The following is a 16,512-nucleotide window of genomic DNA, read 5'->3' as shown; positions in this document are numbered from 1 at the left end:
CTCTTCTTGACAAAGGTCAGTGCCTGGAGGTTCCAGTTTGCTTGCCCCTCCCCCAGCTAAGAGCCCGGTTCTTTTTTGTTCTTCACACCGCACCCTCACTTAACCAGAAATGGTGCTTGCCACTCACCGGGTGGAGAAGGGCTTCAGGACCCAGGTGCACAGCAGGCAACACTCTGGGGAGCAGGTGGGTAGGCAGACACTGGTTGGGGTACAGCCCCTCCTCTGTAGTAGGGTCACAAGCCTGCCCAGGCCACTTCCGCCCAATCAGAGAGCAGAGAACCACCGAGCCCTGGTGAAGGCCCCGGAAATGACGACTTCTTTTCCTATCTACTGGGACTAGAGCCCAAGGCTGGACCACACTCCATGAGTAGAGCCCAGCTCCTCCACCCACACACACTCTAGAGAGGATTTGTAGCGGGGACTCTCATGTCCTGGTGACGGGACAACCTGGGACCTGAGTGAGAGAGAGGAGGAGAGGGTTCGTCCAGGAGAAATCTGGCAGAATATGTTTCTCCCTGGGAAAGAGAGGTCTTGTTTTAGATGGAGGAAGTCTCAGTTCCAGGCTCTCCAAATTTCTTTTCCCTGAACTGTTTACCTGCTGCTGAAATCTGACAGCACTCTGCCTCTTGCCTTTCCTCCCATACTCCCCTGCTCCAGGCGAGCGTCTTTCCCGGCATCTCCCCTTGCCAACCGGCAGTGTAGGTGCTGCCTATATTACAGAGTGATCATGTTATAGGAAGGAGGGTATGGACATATATAATATGTGGGACCTGGGGAGTGAAGGGATGTGTATTTAGTTAAGCCGGAGCCCAGAGCATGTCTTTAATCTCTGCACTTGGGAGGCAGAGGCAGGTGGATCTTTGCGAGTTTGAGGCTAGCCTGGTCTACCTAGTGAGCCAGGGCTACATAATGAGAACCTGTTTAAAAAAGAAAGACAGACCGACAGATTGACCGGCTTCAGGTACCCTTCTTTCTGCTGGGGGAACAGGGACCTGGAGAGCGAGACCCACTCAGCTCTGTGGGCAAGCCTGCCCTTGATTGCTCAATGGTTCTCTTCCAGTCCTACCACTCCACATGTGACAAGGGAAATAACCAGGCCCATCTGTTCCTGTCTTAGGAAAGACAGCTGCGGAGCCTCCCCCACAAATACCTCTTTGCTGGCTCCTCTCTCCCTTTGGCCCTGGCTCTAGCTCCTGTGCTTTCTCCTCAGTCCCTGTCTCCCCACAGTCTCTGTCCTCAGGGACCTTGTGGCCTGACCCTGTCCTCTCTCCCTTGCTCTTCCTCGGGCATTCCCTCCTGCGCGTCCTCTGAGGATGGGCTATCTTCTAAGGAGTATGGCCCGGATCCCGGAATTCTCCAGTTGAATAAGAGATGGCTCCTAAGATTAGGAAGCCTAGTTCTGGGATAGTGGGAAGAACGGTGGGGGTGGGAGAGGATGGGGAGGCACGTCTAGAAAAGCGGGACAAAGGAGGTGGGGACTGAGCTGGAGAGGAAGAGGGTCATCCCTTGGATGAAGGAAAAGAGTGAGCGAGCTGGAGGTGATAGTTGGATGGAGTTGAGAACAGGTAGGGGTGGTGGTGAATTATGACTCCACTCGGGGAAGCACAGGCTAGGTCCTTTGAAGAAAGAGGAGAGACCTTAGAAGGGAAATAGGAATACAGCCAGAGTGAAAGGAAGGGGGGCCTGGGTCCTAGGTAGGGGAGCATCGGGGTCCTTTTCAAAGACAAGTCCTCGTCTTCCAGCGGCTGGTCCGGTTCAAGACTGGCACAGGCCCGAGGAGGCGGCATACTTCACTAGCCTGAGGCTCTGGTCTTGGGATGGACACCACCTCCAGGGGTGGCCGCAAGGAGTGTGTGTGGGGGTGTCGAGGCCCGCCTCTCCTCCCCCTCTTTGCGCCCCCTAGTTCCTCCCTTCCCCCTACCCACTCCGCTCCCCCCTCCTCCAGCCCCTCCCTCCTCCCCTGCCGGGTCCCAGCCTGTCCCCCTCCCCCACTCGCGATCCGGCCGCTGCTGCTGGGCCGGACCCCCCGGGCTCAGCCGGGCTCCTTGTGGAGCCGCCGCCGCGCCCCGTTTGCTGAAGAGGAGGCCCCGGGCCGGGACGCCTGGCGCGGGCATAAAACGGGCCAGAGCCGGCGCCTAGGGCACTAGAGTGGCGTACGGCCCGGGTCAGCGCCCCTCCGCCCGCTCTCTCCCGCCCCGCCCGGCCGGGAGCGGACTAGGCGACTGCGAGACGAGCCCCTCGCCACTGCCCCCCTCCTGGCCCCGGCCCCCTCCTGCCGGCCCGCCTCCGGTCCGGCCCTACTCCCTCTCCTGCTCCCTCCTCCCGCCCGCCTCCCCAGCTGTCTGCTCCGCGTCATGCCGAGCCTCCCGGCCCCGCCGGCCCCGCGGCTGCTCCTCGGGCTGCTGCTGCTCGGCTCGCGGCCGGCCGGTGGCACTGGCCCTGAGCCCCCCGCACTGCCCATCCGTTCCGAGAAGGAGCCGCTGCCTGTCCGGGGAGCGGCAGGTAGGTGGGCTCCAGGGGGAGGCGCGGGAGGGGAATCTGGCTCCGGGGAAGTCTACATCCACAGGGAGAGGGCCCCGGGCGCAGGTGGCTTCGCGCAGCGGGAGGGTGGGAGGGGAAAGCAGAGGCGGCGAGGTGCACCGTGCCAGGGCCTGGCGGGCAGAGCCCGGAGCAGGCATTACGGCACGAGCAACCGGACAGCGGCCGCCAGCCAAGCCCGTCCCCGCAGGCTGCTCCTTCGGCGGGAAGGTCTATGCTTTGGACGAGACGTGGCACCCGGACCTGGGGGAGCCTTTTGGGGTGATGCGCTGCGTGCTGTGCGCCTGTGAAGCGGTGAGTGGATACCGCAGCTGCCCGCCCTACCCTAGAGGGTAGCGGAACGCTGGCGTCCTAAGCCGTAGTAGACTCGGTGATGCTCAGGGGAAGGCTGGTCCGCAAATCGGAGGAAACCCCTTTCAAGTCTGCGGTGTTGACAGTTATTGATCGCCCACAATGTGACTGGCTTTTAGCCAACTTTCCCCCTCCCATTACAGCCTTGCTAGATAAATGACATTATTAGCTCTACTTTGCAGACAGGAACGCCAAGGTTCAGAGAAGTTAAGAAACTTGTCTTAGGGCAATGTAACTTGTAAATAGCAGAGTTGACTGACTCCCAACAGTCTAACCCTGGGGTCTGATGGTTTCATTCCCTTAATTTTCCTATGTTCTCTGCCATCAGCCTCAGTGGGCTCGCCGTGGGAGGGGCCTTGGCAGGGTCAGCTGCAAGAACATCAAACCTCAGTGCCCCACCCTGGCCTGCAGGCAGCCGCGCCAGCTGCCAGGACACTGCTGCCAGACCTGCCCGCAGGGTGAGGCCCGCTTTGCCCCGAGTTAGGGAGGGTAGGAGGCTCTAACACTAGATCCTGTCCGTCCGGCTTGGATCGCGGAGCAGGACGGGTCGTCCTGGTACCTTTCTGAAGCCAGTGGTCTTATTCCTTCCCCCGGATTCAGAACGCAGCAATCTAGATCCACAGCCCGCTGGCCTGGTCTTCGAGTATCCAAGGGACCCAGAGCATCGCAGTTATAGCGATCGAGGGGAACCCGGCGTTGGGGAGCGGACACGTGCTGATGGCCACACGGGTAGGCTGGGATGGAGGTGGGCCTGATGAAGTTTGAGTCCCGCGGCAAGACTTGACAGTGCTCTTCTCTTCTCGAAGACTTTGTGGCGCTGCTGACAGGACCGAGGTCGCAGGCGGTAGCTCGTGCCCGAGTCTCTCTGCTGCGCTCCAGTTTACGCTTTTCCATCTCCTACCAGCGGTGAGACCAGGAAAAGGGCAAGAACTAGGAGTAGTAAAGGGGGCAAGGAAGAGGAGCCTTAGGTAATGATCCAGTCTCACTGGACCTCTCTTCACAGGTTGGACCGTCCCAGCAGGGTTCGGTTCACAGATCCCACAGGCAGCATCCTGTTTGAACACCCTGCAGCCCCCACCCAGGATGGCCTGGTGAGATGATGCCATTTAAGAGTGCTTATCCACTGGGCGCTTGCTCAGAGCTTGCTTTGCATCGCCTCCTTTGGTTCTCACAACAGCCCAGTGGGAGAAAGGCCCTGACATTATGATGCCCATTTTACAGAGGAGGGAACTGAGGCTCAGAATAGCAGAATGTGATTTGTTCAAGGTCATTTGGCTAGTAAGTGGTAAGCCAGGACTTAAAGTCAAGGCTCATGGGTCCTTCTTAGGAGGGTCTGGGGCCTCCCTTCCATACTCCTTCCTCTTTAGGCCTGGGTCTTTTAGCTGGCTTGTCCTGCATAATTACGGTAGACGTTTTCCCTCTTCCCTCTAGGTCTGTGGGGTGTGGCGAGCAGTGCCTCGACTCTCTGTGAGGCTCCTGAGGGCAGAGCAGCTGCGTGTAGCCCTTGTGACACCCACTCACCCTTCAGGAGAAGTCTGGGGACCTCTCATTGGGCAGGGTGCTCTCGCTGCAGGTAAGGGGGTCTGAGCAGTTCTTAGCCGGCAAGAACTGAGCCTTCAAGAGCCCAGGGGCGGGTGGACTGAAGAGAGGATGCTCTTATGGCTGTCATGGTCCAACACTCCTCAGAGACCTTCAGTGCCATCCTGACCCTGGAAGACCCAGACCAGCGGGGCGTGGGGGGCATAGCCCTGCTCACCCTCAGTGACACAGAAGATTCCTTACATTTTTTGCTGCTCTTCCGGGGTCTGCTGGGAGGTGAGTGATGGGGAAGATGTGCGTGAAGGCATAGGGAGGGTGCTCACCTTTCAGAAGTGCTCACGTGTGCAGCGCTTGCAGGATTAGCTCAGGCTCCCTTGAAGCTTCAGATTCTCCACCAGGGACAGCTACTCCGAGAGCTCCAGGCCAACACTTCAGCTCAGGTAAGGGAAGGCCTACCGCTTGCAGCCTTGCACCGCTGCTTACTCTGACCTCTTGCTGTCGCCCACCACACTCTTCTCTGTTCACAGGAGCCAGGTTTTGCGGAGGTGCTGCCCAGCCTTACAGACCAAGAGATGGATTGGTTGGTGCTGGGGGAGCTGCAGATGGTCCTAGAGAAGGCAGGTGGGCCAGAGCTCCGCATCAGTGGATACATTACCACCAGGCAGAGCTGTGATGGTGAGGAACCGAGGGGCTGGGCACTGTGGGTCCGCATAACTCGGAGGCACAAACGTGTGCTAAGGAAGAGGTCAAAATAGATATGGGAGCGTTCTTGGGGATCTGGGTGTGGGCAAGCCTGCTGCCACCTGTCTTGTCCCCTGCAGTCCTTCAAAGCGTCCTTTGTGGGGCTGATGCCCTGATCCCAGTCCAGACGGGTGCTGCTGGCTCAGCCAGCTTCAGACTGCTAGGAAATGGCTCCCTTATCTATCAGGTAAGAGTCAGGAGCTGTAGGCTTCAGGGAGGCCAGCAGGGCAGGGCCTTGACCTGCAGGGGGAAAGGCCCTAGGTCTTGGCTGGCAATCCAATTGCCCTCCCCCAACCCTGCCCACCAGGTGCAAGTGGTAGGTACAGGTAGCGAGGTGGTGGCCATGACACTGGAGAGCAAGCCTCAGCGGAAGAGCCAGCGCACTGTCCTGTGCCACATGGCTGGACTCCAGCTGGGAGGACACATGGTGAGGGCTCCAGGCAGAGTTGTGCCAGGGCTGCCAATACATGGGCTGCGGGAAGCCAGGTTGGTTGAGTAGGGGTGTGTAGTACTATTCACACACTCCTTGTGGGTTCTCTCAATGAGTCCTTTATTCATTTGATGCGTCTTGGTAAACCGTAGGCTGGAACCCTTGTTCTCAGCGAGTTCATAGTTAAATAGAAAACACCACTCACGGGAACAGGGCGGTACTGTGAGATAGTACTAATTGCTACTTCTGGGGTCTTTCTGTCAGACGGACGTGGTTGCCCTCTCTGTGTGTGTTTGTCTTTCCCAGTACCCTTTGATAGAGGCGAAGTGAAGACTCACAGATGAGTAACTCTTCAAGGGCTGTGGTGTGTCTAGAACGTGGCAGAGAAGGGTCTCGACACTTGACCTACAAAGTTCTTGCTCAGTGTTCTTGAAATGAGGAAGGATATATGTGTGGCGGAGGCATAAGCCATGGGAAACCCTTGGGTCTGAAAGTGAGAGGGCTCATTCATCCGTCTTTGACCCCTAGGCTGTGGGTGTCTGCTCTGGGCTGGGTGCCCGAGGGGCTCATATGCTGCTACAGAACGAACTGTTTCTGAATATTGGTACCAAGGACTTCCCAGACGGAGAGCTTCGGGGGCATGTGACTTCCCTATGCTACAGTGGGCACAGTGCCCGCTATGACAGTAAGTGCCTCCCGGTCTACCTGCCCGTCTGGGTCCTTTGACCCGCCATCCAAGCAGCCAAAGAATTAGCCAGAGAGCCGGAGCTTGCTCTGTTTGATCTCTGGTTGGCATTTAGAGAGGTGGGAATGCCTAGGGTGACGCTGCTGGCCAACCCTCTCTGTTGTCATTGTGCAAGGAAGCTAACTAAGACTTGCCGTTCCCCAGGCCCCAGGTCTGTGGTAGGGTAGGGAGAGATTAAGAGCACAGTCTCGTGTGTCATCTCTCATCTGTTTGGATTTAGGACTGCCTGTACCGCTGGCAGGGGCTCTAGTGCTGCCCCCTGTGCGGAGCCAGGCAGCAGGGCATGCCTGGCTCTCCTTGGATACACACTGCCACCTACACTATGAGGTTCTGTTGGCTGGGCTTGGTGGGTCGGAGCAAGGAACTGTCACTGCGCACCTCCTTGGGCCGCCGGGGATGCCAGGGCCCCAGCGGCTGCTGAAGGGATTCTATGGCTCAGAGGTAAGGGCTTGGGGAGAGGGAGAAGCTTGGGGACTTTTTGCTTTTTTAGCATGAAGGGCCGTGTGGACCTGTGGTTGTGGTAGAGAGAGCAGGCATGGCTGTAGGTGTCTGACAGGCCTAGGTGTAACTCTGACTCAGCCTTTACTATGCATTTTCTTTTCTGCCATCTGTCCTAAATGTTTCCAGGATAGAGGTCCCAAGCCACTAAAGAAGTAGGTGGGATGGACCACATCCTCTTAAGTGGTGTGGGCTACTGTAGACTTGCAGTCAGAGAGACCTAGCCCCAGCACGGTTCTCCATTGTGAAAAGCCTTAATCTCTTGGGTCTGTTTCTTTACCTGAAAATTGGACACTGTGGGCTTTGTCCTAAAGTGCCTTGGGGGATTAAGAGAGGTGGCTCAGCAATATGGCTGCTTTTCTTCAGGATCCAGTGCTAGTTCCAGCACCCACTTGGTAGCGCATAACCATCTATAACTCCAGTTATAGGGAATCCAATGCCCTCTTCTGGCCTCTATAGACACCAGGCAAAATGCTAATACACATAAATAAAATGATATAAAAACCCTGAAGTGCCTTGTTTCTACTCCGCACTTGGTCTGTCTGCAGGCTCAGGGTGTGATAAAAGATCTGGAGCCTGTGCTGCTGCGACACCTGGCACAGGGCACTGCCTCCTTGCTGATCACCACCAAGAGTAGCCCCAGAGGAGAACTACGTGGGCAGGTAAGTGAGGCCAGTCTGGGTGCCTGTGTGCTCTGATCCCTAAGGTGGCATTACATTCTTGCCAGTGATAAACATGAAGTCATGTTACAGCTGCATAGGGAGGTTGGCAATCTACTGCCCTGGCTTTGCAGCTGGAATGAGTAAGGGACTAGTCTCCTCCTGGGTAGTCCTGTCAGCAGCCAGCTGTGCTTGATAGAGACATGAAGGAGAACCCCAGCCAGCCTCAGTTTCCCTCTCTTCCCAGGTGCACATTGCCAGTCAGTGTGAGGTGGGAGGCCTGCGCTTGGCCTCAGGAGTGCGGGTGCCCTTGGCTCCGAGTGGAGAGGCAGCCACATCACCCATGCTGCCTGCTGGCCCTGGTCCTGAAGCCCCAGTGCCAGCCAAGCATGGCAGCTCTGGGAGGCCCCGAGATCCTAACACATGTTTCTTCGAGGGGCAGCAGCGTCCCCACGGGGCTCGCTGGGCACCCAACTATGACCCGCTCTGCTCCCTCTGCACCTGCCAGGTAGGATGTCTGGGTAAGGTACAGTTGGCTCCAGGGTCTGGGGCAAGGGGCCCAACATACCTTCAAAGCCTTGGCCCCTCTCTACAGAGACGAACAGTGATCTGTGATCCTGTAGTATGCCCACCACCAAGCTGTCCCCACCCGGTGCAGGCACTGGACCAGTGCTGTCCCGTGTGTCCAGGTGAATGTCCTGCAGGGGAGGAAAGGTTGTGGAGGGGCATCCACGGGAAAGGTGTGTTCTAGGGAGGGGAACAAAGGCCACTCTCGGCCTCACCCTTTTTTTTGTCTCCACAGAGAAACAACGTAGTAGAGACCTTCCCAGCCTACCAAATCTGGAGCCAGGAGAGGGTAAGTGAGGGCTGTGGGTCCAGGGATGGGACGATCCAAAGACGCCATTGGGTTGGAGCAAGAAGGCAACAGAGTGTGTGTATGGGGGAGCTGAGGTGCCCAGGCCCTAATGCACCTGATGGTCCTCTTTAGTGTCTGCTGGCACTTGGCTTAGGCGAGTGTGGGACTGACCTGAGGCTTGGTTGTGGGTCCAGCTGTTAAGACCAATCCTAATGGCAGCTGGGGACTCTTTCCTGCTAGGCTGCTATTTTGATGGCGACCGGAGCTGGAGGGCAGCGGGTACCCGATGGCATCCTGTTGTGCCCCCCTTTGGCCTAATTAAGTGTGCTGTCTGCACCTGTAAGGTATGACTACCTAATCATCTCTGCTATGGTCACCCAGTCAGGTCTACAGATAGACGTGGGGGCTTCCTAGAGGGCAAGCCTGTCCTTGATGAGGTGGTCTCAGGATGGTATTGTGAGGGGCAGGGCCTTGGGTTCTGAGGGCACGTTTCCTGTAGGAAGGGGTAAAAAGCTGAGAGGTAGAAGCTTTGGTTATACCAGCTGACTGAGTTCACATGACCCTTGGTGATTTCTGAATTTTCCCAAGCTCCCCATCCCCTCACCCCCGTGTGCAAATATGGCGTACTATAAAAGATACAGTGAGGACTGGATTCAGATATTCATGGCAAACTCAGGCCTCTGAGCACTGGCCACACATATATTTGACTTGAGGTAGGGAAAGGAGAGAGAAAGCAGTGTGAAGGTTGTATGTCCCTCTGCCTGACACCCTCTCTCAATGGGTGCCTACAGGGGGCCACAGGAGAGGTGCACTGTGAGAAGGTGCAGTGTCCTCGCCTGGCCTGTGCTCAGCCTGTCCGCGCCAACCCCACCGACTGCTGCAAACAGTGTCCAGGTGAGAGGCCTGGTCATTGAGGCCTCACTCGAGGGGTTGGGTAGGCCTGACCTGTGTTTGGGGGTGCATGATGGGGCTGGAAAGGAGCTTCTCAGATACTTCTCACTCACTGAGCACTGCTTATGCCCACCCTGGAGCTATTGTCCTAAAAACAGTGGGAAGGCTGTGCATGTATGCAGTGAGGAGATTGGGGCTCTAGTCCAATCAACCTAGCTGTCCATCTACCTACCCATCCATCCATCTATCCAGCCACCCATCTATCCATCCATCCAGCCACCTACCCTCCCAACCACCCACTCATCATCTATTTTCTCCATCTGTAATCCATCCATCCACCTACCTACCCATCCATTATCCATCCATCCATCCATCCATCCATCCACGCATCATCATCTTTCCACTCCATCTGTAATCCATCCATTCACTCACCCATCTACTCACCTACCTATCTAACTATGCATCTGTCTGTCTGTCCGTCTATCCATCATTATCATTTATCTACTCCATCTGTAATCCATCCATTCACCTACCCATCCATCCACCTATCCACCTTCCTACCCATCATCATCTATCCACTCTACCTGTAATCCATCCATCCATCCATCCATCCATCCATCCATCTACCCACCCACTCATCTACCCATCCATCCACCCACCCACCCATCTACCCACCCACTCATCTACCCATCCATCCATCCATCCATCCACCCACCCACCCACCCATCCATCCATCCACCCACCCACCCATCTACCCACCCACCCATCTACCCATCCATCATCACCATCTATCTACTCCATCCATTCATGCATAAATCCATCTCCCCATCTATAATTATTTTACTCCATCTGTAATTCATCCATTTATTCACTCATCCATCTCCCATCAATCCATCCAAATTTAAATGTTCAAGAACCAAAAACTACTAGGCGATAGGGATTCAAAGAGAAGTTAAAGTTGGTTGAGTTATGGTCTGATTTTGTCTTTTCTTTCCCCAGTAGGGTCAGGGACTAATGCCAAGCTGGGAGATCCCATGCAGGCTGATGGGCCTCGGGGGTGTCGCTTTGCTGGGCAGTGGTTCCCAGAGAATCAGAGCTGGCACCCATCAGTGCCCCCCTTTGGGGAGATGAGCTGTATTACCTGCAGATGTGGGGTAAGTGAAGGACTTGTGTGATGTGGGCAGTCGTGCCTGACCTAGAGTAGGAACACCCTCTCAGGGAGAGTCCTGGGGATGGCTTTTTTCTGAAGAGGCTAAAGACTACAGTGTCCTGTGAGGAACCTCAGTATCTCTCCATCCTGCACCAGGGAGGGGTACCCCACTGTGAGCGGGACGATTGTTCACTGCCATTATCCTGCGGCTCAGGGAAGGAGAGTCGATGCTGTTCCCACTGCACAGCCCAAAGGTGTAAGTGAAGGAAGCAACAGCTGGTGTGGGCTGGCTGTATGAGTCTGGGAGGGAAGGGTACCCCATGGAGGTAGGAACTATGAGTCTGATTCCTAAGTGCGATCCCAGCCCACCTCTCCAGGCTTCTCACTTATTCTCATTTCTTTACAAATGACATTTCTGAAGCTCAGAGGAATTAAGCAACCACACTGCAGGTGGTGTGTGCTGACTTGCTTGGACATCTTGGCCCTTTCTGGGACTGGAGCAGAGATGTTCTGCCTGGCCCTCATGCCTTCCTCCAGGCCACCCTGCTCCCCATCTTCTTCAACATTCACTCCCTTCTGCCTTCAGCAGCCTCTGAGACTCGAACCCTTCCAGAGCTGGAGAAAGAAGCTGAACGCTCCTAGGGAGCATCCAGAAGGCCACATGACCAAGAGGATAGCCTGAGCTGGGAGGAGGAGTGGTACTGAGGACCCTGACGCTCCCGTGGGAACCCAGTGCCTTTAGTGCCTCTGTTCTGCTGCTTCTCCTCCCCCCACTACCTCTGGGAACCACAATTCTACAAGGGGAAAGACTTCTGGGTCAGACCAAGGCCATATCACACGAACTCCTGCCCTGTTTTATTTTGGCCTCTGTCCCAGAAGCTTAACTCTTCTTCTGTACAAAGCACCACTGGCTTATTGGGATTCTTTAATTTATCCTCACTCAGCGCCAAGGGTTCCCTCACACCATTCCTGCTGCCCCTGAGCTGAGCAGAGTCATTATTAGAGATTTTTGTATTTATTAAAACATCTTTTTTTCAGTCTTTGGGTTTGAGGTAGGCTCTTGGTGGCCAGGGCCCTGAGTGGGCGCCAGTAGATATGATCTGACGGACCAAAATAAGAGAGGAACCCTGGGCTTAGATTCTTTCTGACCTGGGAGCTGGAAGGGGCTTCCGGAATGGGATGGCTAGTGGGATGGCATATCTAGGTTCCATAAAGAGGATTGGGGCTGTCCACAAAAGGGGATGGAGCACAAGAGCCCTGGTAGCCTCAGGGTGAGTTACCTGTAGTTGACATCCTTGCTGATGCCATGTCTGTTCATGCCACTCCAGAATGAAACCAAAGCGCTCCCAGTCTCCACGTTCTGTCTAAAGCAAGCTTCACATTTTCTTTCCTGAAAAGTTGTTTGTTGACCAGTTCAGAGGCAATCCTACATCAGATTGAATAGGGATTAGTCCTGATTTAGTTAAAACCGAGCCGATCATGAGGAAAAGTGCTACGGTGGGCAGAGTAACAGGAGACCCCTCCCTTGCTCTTTCCCATTTTTCCTCATCCCAGCTGTCAGGAACTAGACATCCCTTCAGGCCCTATGGTTCTAGAGAAACAAGGGTAGTATGTGAGAAATCATATACACACATGTATAAATAATGCTGGATATATCTGGTAGTACGGAGGTAGGAAAAAGTCACAGCTGTTAGCATTAGGCCTGCTGAAAGTGTAGCTAACAATCACCATCTTAGCTCTTCAAAGCTCCAGGTCTGTGTAGTTCTGCAGTTATGTCACTGAGACAATTCACTCCAACGTGTCCTGTTTCCTTTGTGTAAAACAGGTTGCATCATAGGAAGCAACCAATACACATACATTGTGTAGCCCAGTACCTGGCCACTATTTGTTAGAAAAAGTTCTCTAGTTGCTGTAGAATTTCTGGAGCTTGGCTGGTGTGAGGGTGACAGTGGGCTTCTGTTGTATTTGGCAGGATGTTTGCGGAGGGGCTAGGTTATGAATGAAGCCACGACCGTGATGGGGATGGCTGGCCAGGGCTAGCCTTTGCTGTCGCAGTAGGAGGTTCCGACAGGGATGAAGAGAAGGCAAAAGGACTCAGAATGGGTCCCAACACTGGCAGAGCATGAGGCATGCCATGCTGGACGATAAGGTTTTACCCACCATCCCGTGCTTACCAGGGAGGGAGCTCTGAGTTAGGTAAGGATGGCCCATAGGCAGCTTGGTGCCTGCAGGAGACAGGGCTCATCCTTGACTTTAGCTTCCGAGCCCCAGAAAAGCTTCAGAGCAGGCCTCAAAGTGTCAGCTGAGCCAATGTGTGAATAGAATGGACGCAGGCAGAAGCTCCTGAAATTCCTTTCCCATCCTAGACGGCATTTCAGCCAAAGCCAGACAGTCCTAGGTTCTTCCCTTGGTCCCTAGGGATGTGGAATTATGACCTAAGAAATCCAATCCTGTGTGCTGTCTCTTCAAAGTCCTGGAATCCAGAGACTTCAAGAGGGCACCCCATGTATCCCCTTTTAAGCCACTAACAGCACCAGAACAAAACTAAAAGAAAAAAACAACAGCAAAACACCACCACCAACAACAACAACAAAAAGCAAAGCAAAGCAAACCAAAGAACAAGAAACCCAAAACAACAAAAAACACAGAGGTGATTTTCTTGGGCAGTGTCACAATGTCTTTGAACAGTCACTAGTACAACGTTATATGGCCTCTAAGCTAGGGCCAGGAAGGCCTTCCACACTCTTAAGGGATTGATGAGACTCCTGAAGAGTCTCCAGCACAAAGACAGGGAGCATACAGGCTGTTGGACAGATGAGGTGATTTTGATAACCCCTGCTTTTCAAAGAGAAAACTCATGTATAGGTCTACTTTGCCATGTTCCATTTGAACTTCTAGTGACATTCTTTACACACTTTTGAAATGCAGACTCCAGATTTTGGCACATTAGGCCACAGACAGCCACCGTTCTGGGACTCTGTTAATGGCAGGGCTGTGGCCAAGAAGGACCATTTTCAGATTGTAGCTGTGGATGTCTGAAAGTCTCAGTCAACATGGGGGTGGGCAGACATATGTGGCTCAGGGGCCTCCTGGGAGGCAGAAATCCAGGTTGACCGCTCTACTTTGAAGATAGAGGCACTCAGGCATTAGCAAAGTCTGCACTCCAAAGGTGGGTTAGTTTGTTTTTAAAAATGTTTTAAAATAATCGATGGCATCTCTCTCCTTAGACTTTTATAAAAAGAATGGAAAGTAGAAAAACAAAACAAGGCTGGGCGGTGGTGGCACATGCCTGTAATCCCAGCACTCTGGGAGGCAAGTGGATTTCTGAGTTCAAGGCCAGCCTGGTCTACAGAGTGAGTTCCAGGACATCCAGGGCTACACAGAGAAACCCTGTCTCAAAAAAGCAAAAACAAACCAAAACCAAACCAAGCCAGTCCTGGGGGTACGGCACACCTTGGGGTACGGCACAGGTCTGTAGTCCCAGCACTTGGTGGGTAGAGGCAGGAGGATCAGTCACCTGAGTCTATCCTTGGGTACAGTGGGCTCAGGGCAGCCTGGGCTAATGTGGCCCTGTTTGAATAAAGCTGAACAAGAACACAGAGGCAGGTGTCACAAGGACAGAAGCAGAAAGGAGAAGTCTCACAATTGCAGAGTGGAAGTACGGGTCTGAGGGTTTGAAGACACGTTTCAGCCTGACTGCTTGCATGCAGGTCACTAGAGACCGTGTTTGAAGGAGGATACATGTGGAATCCACACACTGAGTACAGGCTGAGGGAGGCAATGGAACTATAGCATGATCAGAGCTCTCTGAGAACGGAGACCCCAGGGGTTGCCTCTGATGTTTTCATGTACAAGGCAGGCACCAGGGTCGCTGTTGCTCATCGTAAGAGCAGCTCACTGTGTGTGCATCTGCATGAACATGACCACGGAGGTGGTTCTTCCAGGGCGAAGCCTGTCCCTTGCCCTCTGGATGTGCCAACTCCTGGGGCTTCCCCAGGGAGAGAGACTTGACTGCACAATTTGTGGTAGTGGGAACTGTGTTCACACCTTTTCCTTTAAAAATCATTGTGAATGGGCTGGAGAGATGGCTCAGAGGTGAAGAGTACTGAGTCCTCTTCCGGAGGTCCTGAGTTCAAATCCCAGCAACCACATGGTGGCTCACAACCATCCTTAATGAGATCTGCTGCCCTCTTCTGGAGTGTCTGAAGACAGATACAGTGTATTTACATAATAAATAAATAAATTGTTGGGCTGGAGCGAGTGGGACTGGAGCGAGCAGGCTGTATAATCTTTTTAAAAAATTATCATGAATAACTATAATAATATAACAATTATAAAAGCTATAAGATAATTATAAACACAAATATGTAAGAAAGAAAAACTCATGTGTTACTCCAAACCACAATACCAGCTGTCCAGAAAAAAACAAAACCAAAACCAAAAACACTGTGTTTAGGGGCCAATGAGATGGCTCTGTGGGTCAAGACGTGCGCCATGAACCACACGGTGAGGGGAGAACTGAGTCCATGGAATTGTCCTTTCATTGTAGCTCCCCTTCATGTGTACACACACACACACACACACACACACACATGCACGCACGCACATGCAAGTTCACACACATAAGCACACACACATACATGCAACACAAGCACACATATACACATACATACAAGTACACATACATGTACACATACACAAACACACATACATACATTAGCGCACACACACAAATACACACACGTACAAGCACACACATGTAGTCTACTACTACTACTACTAAAGTTTAAACATTTTTTTAAATTAATGTTTATTTTGAGCCAGGCGGTGGTGGCGCACGCCTGTAATCCCAGCACTCTGGGAGGCAGAGGCAGGCGGATTTCTGAGTTCGAGGCCAGCCTGGTCTACAGAGTGAGTTCCAGGACAGCCAGGATTATACAGAGAAACCCTGTCTCTAAAAAACCAAAATCAAAAAAAAAATTAATGCTTATTTAAAGTTTCACTTAAAATATTTAGTTGTCTGACCACAGTCTCTCAGTCCCTGTCCCAACAGCCTCTTGGTTCTCACTTGTGAAGTAGCTGTCAAACACCTGGCCAGGCACAAAACACAAATGCTGGGGCTGGAGAGATGGCTCAGCAGTTAAGAGCACTGACTGCTCTTCTGAAGGTCCTCAGTTCAAATCCCAGCAACCACATGGTGACTTACAACCATCTGTCATGGAATCTGATGCCCTCTTCTGGAGTGTCTGAAGACAGTGACAGTGTGCTCACATACATAAAATAAATAAATAAATAGGGCTGGGGAGATGGCTCAGCACTGACTGCTCTTCCGAAGGTCCTGAGTTCAAATCCCAGCAACCACATGGTGGCTCACAACCCTTAGTAATGAGATCTGATGCACTCTTCTGGTGTGTCTTAAGATAGCTACAGTGTACTTACATATAATAATAATAATAAAGAAATCATTTTTAAAAATGAATGAAAGAATGAATAAATAAATAAAGAATTTTGTTTTGTTTTGTTTTTGTTTTTTTGTTTTTCGAGACAGGGTTTCTCTGTGTAGCCCTGGCTATCCTGGAACTCATTCTGTAGACCAGGCTGACCTCGAACTCAGAAATTCACCTACCTCTATAAATAAATCTTAAAGTAGTTTAGAAAACACATGAATAAGCCAGGCGGTGGTGGTGCACACCTGTAATCCCAGCACTCTGGGAGGAAGAGGCAGGCAGATTTCTGAGTTCGAGGCCAGCCTGGTCTACAGAGTGAGTTCCAGGACAGCCAGGGCTACACAGAGAAACCCTGTCTGAAAAAAAAAAAAAAAGAAAAAAAGAAAAAAGAAAGAAAGAAAAAGAAACCACATGAATGCTGGAAAAAGTCTACATGTGACAGTCTCAGAGCATAGCAAGTTGGCTTTCAGTTTCCAATTTTTAGCTGATTGACGAGAGACCACCAGTGGAGTCGCAGCTCCTCTGCTGACAAGTGCTGACAGGTGTTTGTCCTTCTGTGGACAGCATAGGTGGCCCCAGACACTGTGAGCCTCAGCCACTCTTTGAGGGAAGGGGCTGGAATGGGAGGTTGTGGGGCATCCAGTCTCTTCTGGTCTTCTCAGCGTGG

General features: G+C 53.0%; 1 protein-coding gene across 4 annotated transcripts; it reads left to right on the top strand.

The window, feature by feature from the left end:
* Positions 1–1,989: 1,989 nt before the first annotated feature.
* Chrd (chordin) lies at positions 1,990–11,438 on the top strand. Of its 4 annotated transcripts, XM_052158797.1 has the most exons (24): positions 1,990–2,502; positions 2,729–2,832; positions 3,218–3,347; positions 3,490–3,618; positions 3,696–3,795; positions 3,893–3,980; positions 4,111–4,167; positions 4,321–4,462; positions 4,576–4,704; positions 4,786–4,868; positions 4,956–5,103; positions 5,250–5,356; positions 5,477–5,596; positions 6,128–6,284; positions 6,565–6,785; positions 7,391–7,504; positions 7,749–8,009; positions 8,097–8,190; positions 8,304–8,357; positions 8,598–8,701; positions 9,149–9,251; positions 10,248–10,402; positions 10,555–10,654; positions 10,985–11,438. In XM_052158797.1, the coding sequence occupies exons 1-24, from the start codon at positions 2,355–2,357 to the stop codon at positions 11,038–11,040; spliced, it is 2,904 nt and encodes a 967-aa protein (XP_052014757.1). In that variant the 5' UTR covers positions 1,990–2,354; the 3' UTR covers positions 11,041–11,438. The 4 variants fall into 4 exon arrangements, with proteins under 4 accessions (XP_052014757.1, XP_052014759.1, XP_052014758.1 ...); XM_052158799.1 differs by lacking the exon at positions 4,111–4,167 and having other exon boundaries at positions 10,988–11,438; XM_052158798.1 differs by lacking the exon at positions 4,111–4,167.
* The last annotated feature ends 5,074 nt before the right edge of the window (positions 11,439–16,512 follow it).

This window comes from Apodemus sylvaticus, chromosome 15, assembly GCF_947179515.1.
Source record: "Apodemus sylvaticus chromosome 15, mApoSyl1.1, whole genome shotgun sequence".
NCBI lineage: Eukaryota > Metazoa > Chordata > Mammalia > Rodentia > Muridae > Apodemus > Apodemus sylvaticus.
The sequence above is the reverse complement of the archived record's forward strand: the minus strand, read 5'-3'. Positions and strand labels throughout refer to the sequence as shown.